Source organism: Leptonychotes weddellii, chromosome 1, assembly GCF_054177405.1.
Source record: "Leptonychotes weddellii isolate Sample4059 chromosome 1, ASM5417740v2, whole genome shotgun sequence".
Classification (NCBI taxonomy): Eukaryota; Metazoa; Chordata; class Mammalia; order Carnivora; family Phocidae; genus Leptonychotes; species Leptonychotes weddellii.
In genome coordinates, this window is record NC_138369.1 from 131,221,140 (window position 1) to 131,230,720 (window position 9,581).

The 9,581-nt window shown below is 50.9% G+C and overlaps 1 protein-coding gene across 7 annotated transcripts in view; it reads left to right on the forward strand.

Moving 5' to 3' along the window:
• The window catches only part of MYLK (myosin light chain kinase), a 199,012-nt gene that overhangs the window by 151,757 nt on the left and 37,674 nt on the right, over positions 1–9,581 (forward strand). For 6 of the 7 annotated variants that reach the window (XM_081832657.1, XM_081832645.1, XM_081832655.1 and 3 more), the window contains 2 exons: positions 988–1,141; positions 6,670–6,972. In XM_081832657.1, the coding sequence (XP_081688783.1) occupies positions 988–1,141; positions 6,670–6,972 (457 nt within the window). The remainder of the gene's footprint in view (positions 1–987; positions 1,142–6,669; positions 6,973–9,581) is intronic. The other variant, XM_081832667.1, reaches the window with a different exon arrangement.

Sequence of the window (9,581 nt, forward strand, 5' to 3'; positions counted from 1 at the left end):
AAGGAAGATGTAATCTCTCCCTTTTCAGAGACATTTGGCCAGGTCCCCTTTGGGGACAAAAGAACTTCCTCTGGTGATGGATATGTTCTGTATCCATTATCCAATATGGTAGCCACCACCATATGTGGCTACTGAGCACTTGAAGTGTGACTAGTACAATCAATTAAATTGTAATTAACAAAAATCGTTATAACAGCTTTGTTATATACACCATAACATTCAGACACCATTAACTTTGACCTTTTAACGTGTACAATTCAGTGGTTTTCAATATATTCACCAGTTGTGTAACCAAAACAATGATCTAATTCGGGAACATTTCCATCACCCCAAAAAGAAACCCTGGACCCATTAGCAGCCATTCCTCCCTTTTCCCCAGGCCCTGGCAACCACTAACTTACTTTCTGTCTCTGTGGATTTGCCTATTCGGAGCAGTTCATATAAATGGAACCATATAGTACGTATTCTTGTTGTAGCGTAAATCAGTACTTCATTCTTTTTGTGGTCGAATAATATTCTATTGTCTGGATATGCCACAGTTTGTTTATCCGTTCATCAGTTGATGGATATTTGGTCTATTTCACTTAGTTAATTACAATTTAAGTAGCCACATGTGGCTAGCGGTTCCAGTATTAGCACAGAAGAGGTCAGAACACTCTGGGGTGGCCTTTGTAGGGGACTCTGCTCAGACGTGTCTGAGATATGGGACCCTCCTCAGCTCTGGTCTGGGGCAGCAAGTGCAGACAGAGCTCATCTGCCAGGCCCTGCTCAGCGCCCTCCCTGCCCGCCCCAGATCTGGACCACCTCAGGGAGGCTTGGCTTTGGACGCAGGAGAGGAGGGGCCTTAAGGGGAAGCCCAGAGTCCAGACAAGACGGAGCCCCATACCGCTTCTCCAACAGCATTCCCTAAGGGTGGGGAGTGGGGGTCGGAGCCCTCCTCCTTTCCTGGCTCAAGTCTGCAGCGCCTGCCCCACTCTCTGCCCCCAGATCCAGGAGAGCGAGCACATCAAGGTGGAGAACAGCGAGAATGGCAGTAGGCTCACCATCCTGGCCACGCGCCACGAACACTGTGGCTGCTACACTCTGGTGGTGGAGAACAAGCTGGGCAGCAGGCAGGCCCAGGTCAACCTCACTGTCGTGGGTGAGTCTGGGGACGGGGTGGCCTGGGGGTCAGAGGACACAGCAGGCAGAGGCCCCTAGCAGGACTGGGGGCCTCAGGGCTTCATCTCCCTGGGGCCTACTCCTTCGGCACCCTGCCCACAGCCTCTCACGCTCCCGTGTTCCCTCTCCCTGCCCCCTCTCTCTGGCAGGGCTTCATGCTTCTGGAGAAGCCCAGACCCTGCCGCCCACCCTACAGTGTTTTCCTGTTCCTATGAATCCCCTCCTGGCTTCTCTGTTTCAAGCCTTTGGAAACCCTGAGCTGCACTACTCCAGACCCATTCTTCCGGCACCTTCGCTCCCTGTCCCTGGGGTCCACTCCCTTCCCTCTCCCCCACCACTCAGTCCCCTTGCCAATCCTCGCCTTCAACTAGTGCTGCCTTCCACTGCCCTGCTCCTGCGCCTGGTTCTGGGGGCACCGTGGGCAGAAGATCACGACCTGCAGACTCAGTGCTGGGCTCTGCCGGTGTCCAGGTGGAGGCGTCAGTCGGCTCAGTGTCCTCCCTGAGTCTCTGTGATCGCTTGTCACCCTGCAGGCCCTGGCCTCTGGCTTCCCTGAGAAGTAGGAGGTGGCAGGCATGAACCTGCACCACTTCGTGTCCCGCACCTACAGGTGTCTGCATATCTGTGCCCCCCTCTCTCGTCTTCACCTGTCTGCTTCTCCCGTAAATGTTGCCAGGGCTCTGTCATCCCAGCCAAACGCATAGGAGCGTGTACGCCTGCAATATCCCGTCTTGCTCTGCCCGCCCCACCATCTCTCTCTTGCTGTCTTCATGGCCGTGCCCCCTGAAGGTGGCCAGTCTCCACTTTGATTCTGCTTCCTCGCCTCCCTGTGGCCTCCCTCCCACCCCCATGAGTCTGCTGGGACCACCCTTCTGAGGTCACTGTGACCTCCCAGTCCTACATCCACTCCTTTTTCTCACCTCCTGCAGTATGGAGTTGAGTCTCTCTCCAGACTGATTTTCCAAGTTCACTTCTTCCTCTCCATCCCAGTTACTGTTTTTCATGCCCTGGTGGACTCTCTCCTGAAATGTCAAAATACCTTGCTAACTGGTCCCACACTGTGGGTTGTGCTCAGCTCCTTGAGCCCTGACATGGCAGGTGCTCAGGACAGCAAAGGAACAGCAGAGGAAGGAGTGGGCAGATGGATAGCAGGCCGTGTCTCTGCGCATCTGTGGGCCGTCAGAGGTTGTGTGTGTGAAGGCCTTTGGCCTGATGGTTACTGATCTGATCGCCTTTCTTTTTCTGCTTTAGATCAGGAGTTTTAAATCTGGGAAGGCCAGTGTGCTAACAGGTCAGGGAACAGGTTTCTCATCTATAAAAAGACAGGAGACAACTTTTTCTCACTCTTTCTCTCTTTGATGACTCCGGATGTTCATTTCAATAATTCTCCCCCAGGAGTCAAGAACATTTGGGGGCTTGGGGCTAGTGACCCAGTTTGCCTACACATTTAGACGTGTACCTGAACTATTGATTTGGCCCTACGGCCCACCCGCCCCCCGTCAGCAAGCATTGGCTTCCAGTTCTCCTTGGTGTTCTCTTATCTGCCCCAGCTTGGGGAACCTGGGGGTCACCTCCTTTGAACTGCTCTTCTGTGACCAGTGCCCCCGCCCCCACTCTGGCTGGCCCCCCGCAGTGCCACCAGCTCCCCTCCCCCAGCACCACCGCGGGGCTGCAGTTCTGGCCTTTTATGGTTTCGTTTCTCATTCTCCTCGGCCAGTGCTGACAGGGCTATTGGCGTGGCTGCCCGCCAGCTGGCAGGAGCAGCATGTAAAATGCCGTCCTGGGAGGGGAATGGAATGGAGGGGAGCGGGCTTTCTGTCTGTCTCCCCCTCATAGAGCTAAGAATAGAATTGCTCAATAAAAGGAGGACTTGCATTGATGGATCCGGCAAAGCCACATTCATTCAGAGCCCGTGGATTTAGCATTAGTCCAAAGTAAACCTGGATTAGGCCCAGATTTACCTGCGTGTCTCTAGGGGGCCTCTGTGCATGATCTGATCAGGGCTTATTAAGTAGATGTCAAATACAAAGGGGATGAGATAGGAATTGTTCGGGCTTCTCCAGGCACTTTTCAAGCACTTTGGAAGCATCCGTTTGCAGGCCGGCTAAATAAGGCCGACTTAACACAACTTCTGCTGGTTAGTAGTAAACCTCTCTTCTTGTCTGTCCTTTCAAATACCATTTTCTTTTCATCTAGGCTATGACTCCTATTTTTAAAATGGTAATAAAAAGTAGCCTTTCACTGGGTTAGTTTGAATGAGCAATGTTTAACTATTTTAAAGACTTACGGTTTAAAAGGCGGCACAGGAGTCTGTGATGTTCTGAGAGCCTAGGCCGACACCAGCCCTTCCTGCTCTGCGGGGGCGGGGGGCGTGGGGGGGGAGGGAGGGGCCCCAGAGAGCAGCTAACCCAGATGCATTCCTTCCAGTAACTTGTCCAGCAGGAGAAAAACAGGTCACTTTGCATAGCTTTAAAGGACAAAAACAAAGTGGAGAGAATCTCCAAATACCCAGTAATCCCCAGCTACTATCGGAGCTTGGAACTCCCAGGATTTCTAAAGGCAGGAGATTTCCCTTTGTGATGCTTGGCGTGGGTTTCAGCAAGATGCTTCTTGATCTTATTCTGCCTGATAGCCTGTAAAAAAGCAGGCCCCTGGAACAAGGCTCTGGAGATGTTTTGGAGTCTCCTTTTGGCTCTGCCACTGGCTAGCTGGGTATTCTTAGCAAGCAAAGTGCCTTAGCTTTCAAGGGCCAGGATCATCCAGGTAGATGACCCTGGGGTGGGGGTGGGGCCGTCTCACACCTGCTGCCCTTCTCTAAAAGCTGCCCTGAGCTTAGATAGCAAGCACTGGCTTCCAGTTTTCCTTGGTGTTGAGGTGCAGTGAAGGGAGGTCCAGGTGGGCCACAAATACGACACACAGCACATGAGACCTCCAGTGAGAGGTAGTAGAGAGGAGAGCCTCCCATTTTCCCAGAACTGAACAGAAAATCCTGGGGCTGGTGCCATCAGAGACTTTTCCCTTAGACTCAGCGCTTCCCATTGTGACAGTCAAGTCTCCAGGGAGCCATGGGAGAATTCCAAGGCAGCCTGGAGCTTAGGGTTCTAGACACCGAGTCCACTTTGCCTTCACCGGGCCATGCCCAGGGTCCCCGTCCCAGCCCAAGTGCCTCTGTGTCGTTAGTGTGGCGGGGAGGCTCACAGGCCCCTGTTCTGAGGATGTTTGTTCTGTTCCAAGGGTTTCGGTCCCTGGCTGGCGCAGCCTCTGTGTGAGGCTCTTGTCAGTGGAAGAGTAGACCTACCCTAAGGGCAGGCCTGGGGGTGGGCGCTTCCAGGCCCCTAGACTTAGACTTGAACCTTGTCTGAACTCCTCAATTTGGAATCAAATTCCTTGAAAGCACTGAAGCTTCGCTAGGAATTATAAAGTCCCCCACCCCAAATTTTGCATCTTCTCTTGTGCTGCAGGGGGTGACATATATCATATGTCAGTCTTTCTGACCCTTTCAGCCAAGAGACATCTGGGGACAGGGTAGGGTACAAATAGCACCTCTTTTGCATTACCCATTTCTCAACGTTAGCTTCACCGACACAGAGAGGAGAAAAATCAGTCTGTGGAGTGTATGTGCGTTTGTCTTATAAACCTACATGACTCTAAACGTGTCCGATGAGACACTTCCCAGGCAGTTTTCCTGGGGGGAGCAGTGAGTCTGTCTTCCATCCCTCTCTGGGCTTTTTTAACTTCCTTAGCCGGGTCTTGAGAGGACTTGAAGCACTTGCCTCCACTGGAGTTGAGAGTAATAAACATCTTAGCCAACACCAGAAATATTTCTAAAAAGACCAATACATCTTTCAGAACAAATAGTTTTTCTAAGAGAACACTTTAAACAACCAGCGAAAGTGATTCCATCCCAGGAGGACTCCAGAGTGACTGCCAATGGTGAAAAGTAGCTCTGTCACAATCCCAGGAACACTCCACGCAAGGCCCAGGCTGGGCTTGCGCGGGGACGGGCGGGCGGTCTCCGGACAAGGCGTCCTCAGCCGGGAGGGAGAAGCCGCGGGGCCTGGGGGAGGGGTGAGAACAAATACGTGTGTGCGTGCGTGTGTGTGAGTGTGGGTACACACGTACACAAGCCAACGGAATGTTTTTTTCCTCCCCTGTTTGAACAAAGTCATTTGCAAGAATTCTCTTTGGCTTTCCAACCTTGCCGAAGGGGGGGAGAGTAGGAGTCAAGTACTTTACCTGGGTTTGCTTCCTTGGGTGCTTACAAAACCCCTACAAGGTAGATGCATATTAGCACCATTGTCCCAATAAAAAGACGAACTGGAAGTTTGGAAATCTTGGAAGTTAAGGAATTCGCTCGAGGTCACATAGCTTATAAAATGACATAGCTTGAAAAGCATGGTTTTAATTGCTAGTTTGGGGAACTCTACACCTCAGACTGCCTTGGGGGGGTTGAGATGGAGGTTACTGAATACTGGTATCTGTAGCTAAATCAACCACCTCTAAAAACAAAATCTGAAAAACAGGAGAATTTTGTTCAGAGGAGCGACCGACAAAATCAGCAAAACCCGATCACCCCACTAAAGTCTAGGCTAGCGTGATTTGCCTTGAAGCCGGCAGCGTTACTGGCCTGACGAGGGAGGCAGCCAGCCAAAGGGGCTGCTTCTCGCTTGTGTCCTCCACTCATTTTCCAGCCCTTAGTCAGGGGTGGTTGTGATTTGCTGCTGTGGTTTGCTTTTGAAATTCTTTCTCATTTTATCCTGGTCCTATGGGAATAAAAGAGGTAGGGTAGAAGTAATGTTTTACATATTATAAAGTGAGAAGTAAACTCCTGCAGTAATGATAGTAATGACTATGCACACCAGCCACTTTTCTAGGAACTTCTCACAGCAGCCTTGTGATCCAGTTGCTAGTGTTATCCACATTGCTTACAGACAAGGAAACTGAGGCACAGAGAGGTTAACAAGTAGTGAAGGGAGACAGAGCCGTGTTCAAACCCAGATCTGTCTGACTTCAGAGCTCACTGTGCTATTCTGCCTCTCCGTGGGGCAGGCGTTCCCTAAGTCCCAGAGAAAGTGGAGACTGACCCTCGTTATGTCACAGGCCACTGGCCTAGGGCCTGACAGACACACACGCACACATTAGATTCTCTCTCAAAACATATTTTTGATGGGAAGCAGTCCACGCCTTCTGGGCAGCTTCCTAGGTCTGTTTACTCAGAGAAATATGTTTAGGACTGAGGCGAAGTACAGGAAATCATGACTTGTAGGCTGGAAAACTAGCCAAAAAAAAGAGGGTTTTTTTTTTTTTTTTTGAGCAGATAGGTATTTGTGGGGCTTTCTGCGTAGGTGTATTTGTGCACAGGTGTGACCGTGTAGGTGAGGAGAGGAGAGCCAGGACCAGGGCTGTCAGCTCGGGTTCTCTGGGCTTCTCCTCCAAGACAATGCTAATCTAGAAAGGTTCTTTCCCTGCAATTCTGAAGACGTGGGTGATGTGCTTCTCTGTCCCCAGACAAGCCAGACCCCCCAGCCGGCACGCCTTGCGCCTCTGACATCCGGAGCGCCTCGTTGACCCTGTCCTGGTATGGCTCCTCATATGATGGGGGCAGTGCTGTGCAGTCCTACAGTGTCGAGATCTGGGACTCGGTGGACAAAACGTGGAAGGAACTAGCCACATGCCGCAGCACCTCTTTTAACGTCCAGGACCTGCTGCCTGACCGAGAGTATAAATTCCGTGTGCGCGCCATCAACGTGTACGGAACCAGTGAGCCGAGCCAGGAGTCTGAACTCACAGCGGTGGGAGAAAAACCAGAGGGTAGGCTGCCTTCACTTTATTGCTGGCTTGAAATACGTGTGCATGGCTTACCTTGTGTATGTAGAAACCTGTACTGAGACGGGTACCGAGGACTGAGAAGACGTCAATGATGGCTGGCGGCGGCTTTGGGGATCTTGATTTCCAGGGTGGTGATGCTGATCTGTCCTTTGAAAGAAGTACCTATGACCCTTCCAAAGACATTGGACCAGCAATTTTGGTACACTGCCACCAGGGGGCGATGGTGTGTTAATCAGGAGCGCAGTCCTGGCAGGCAGGCGCTCGGATGGACTTAAGTTTTGACTTCCCCCTGCACCCACCTCCCTCCTTCTCTTGCACTCCTATCTCACTGTCTACTCGGTGTCAAGTTCTTGGGACACAAAGACAGATTAGACAACTGGCTTAAAATTTAACTAGGAGGACAGCCAAGTAGACAGTAACTATAAGGAGATGGGATACATGTGATTATAGTGGTGTAAACAAAGAGAGGAGGAGGCACAGCAGAAAGCATGAGTAAGTTTGCCATGAAGGTGGAGGAAGGCTTCCTAGAGGAGGTGACACTTATGCGGAGTCTTGGGAAAAGGGATGGGCTTCCAAGAAGCAGGGAAGATAAGGAGAGGCATTCCCCACGGAGGAAGCAGCATGAGCGAAAGTGCAAAGTGATGGAAATGCATGGCATTTTGAGAAGCTTGTGTGTGGCCAGGGCATATGCTGTGTGAGACAGAATAGGAGGAAGCAACCCCGAAGGGCAGTTTAGGTAACATTGTGAAGTTCATCAAAGATTTCTGGGCAGGGGATTGTTATGATCACATCTGTTTTTTTAGAAAGAGAATTAGAGGAAGAATAGAGCTTTGCTAACCAAAGTGGGGTCTGGACCAGCAGTCTTGGGATCCGGCACTTTCTGGAAATGCACACTCTCGGCCCCTCCACACCACTGGTCCTTTCTGAACCCTCACTTCAACTTGATCTACCCCCATGAATTCAGAAGTGTGACAGTTCGGGAAGCACCCAAGAAGAGCGGGGATGGCACTGGAGTCTGCGAGATACCAGTGGGACCTCTGTGCTGTAGGCCGGGCGAGGGATGGTCAGGGCATGAATGAAGGCCTTGGCAGGGAGAACTGACCATTCTCAGCAGCTTTTTGCATAGAGTTCAAGGAAAAATGAGAAGAGTTGAGGATGACTCCCACCCAGCTCCTGGCTTGAGTAATTGAACAGAAATTTTCTGTTTTGTTTTTTTTTAAATCCACTGCTTTTTTTTTTTTAAGATTTTTTAAAAATTTATTTATTTGAGAAAGAGAGAGCACACGCGAGAGAGAACATGAGCGGGGGCGGGTGGGGGAATAGAGAGACAGAGAAACAACCACCCCGCTGAGCAGGAATCCCAATGCAGGGCTGGATCCCAGGACCCTGAGATCATGACCTGAGCCGAAGGTAGACGCTTAACTGACTGAGCCACCCACAAACCCCTGAACACAAATTTAAGAGCCATTTATTTTTCCAGTTCTTGGTGGCTAATATATATCAAGCACTTGCTATGGGCTGACAGTGTGGTAAGCACTTTACCTGCATCATTTCATGCATCTAACTCAGTGAAGTAGCTGCCATTATTACCCCCATTTTACAGATAGGAGAAATGAGGTTTACAGGGGTGAAGCTACTTGCCCAAGATCACAGAGCATGTAATGTAAATGGCGAGCTGTCTGACCTGAAGCCTGTACTCCTTTGGGAGCCGTCAGGCTGCATCCCACGGACTGGCAGTTAGGCAGCAGGGAGTCCCAGAGAAGACACAAGTTCTGGTTTCAGTCCTGGGTAATTGAGGTGACTGAAGGCGATCCAAGCGTCTTCAGACTACCGACCAGTTGATCTAGAGCTCAGGAGAGGGTTTAGGTTAGAGCTACAGAGCTGGGAATCTTCACTGTTGAGCTGATAATTGAAGCCATGGGCGTCAGTGAGGTCACCAAGAGGGTGGTAGGAAAGTCAGCGCGGATATCTGGAGACGGAAGGAAGGATGAGGGGGAGAGCACCAAGAGAAGCTGGAGCCGTGTGGAAGAAACACAGAAGGAGTGAGGTGCAGAGAGGGCTCAGGGAATAGCAGCTAGCTCTAAATACAGAAAGAGATGAGACTCAGGGCTAAAGCCCTTTGAGGAGCAGCCATCTTGGAGAGCGAGCGTTTCTGCAGGGTGGAAAATGGTTGCCCCAGGGGTAAGGAGTAAGTGGGAGAAGAAAAGGCCAAGAGTGTGGAATACTTTTTCAGGAAGTCTGATGTGAAGAGAGGCAAAAGGGTGCCATGAATTCAAGGTGGAGAAGAGATTGGGGGCAGGGAGGAGGGACGCCAAGGGAAAGGGCACCGGGAGAGGGAGAGCTTCAGGATGTGAGGCAGAGAGGAGAGGGGAGAGCAAAGGACAGGGCCAGTCTGAAGTCACCGCGGGACCAGAGGCATCATGAGTATGGGACGGCCATTACAGTTTGATGTCCTTCTTTGGTGAGAAAATCAGATATAAAATAGATATTAAAACCTTACTTTCATATTAAATGAGGGCTCCAGAAAGAAATTGGAGGATGCCAGTGGAAAACAGACCAGATTTACAATGTTGCGGGTGCAGCCCTGTCTT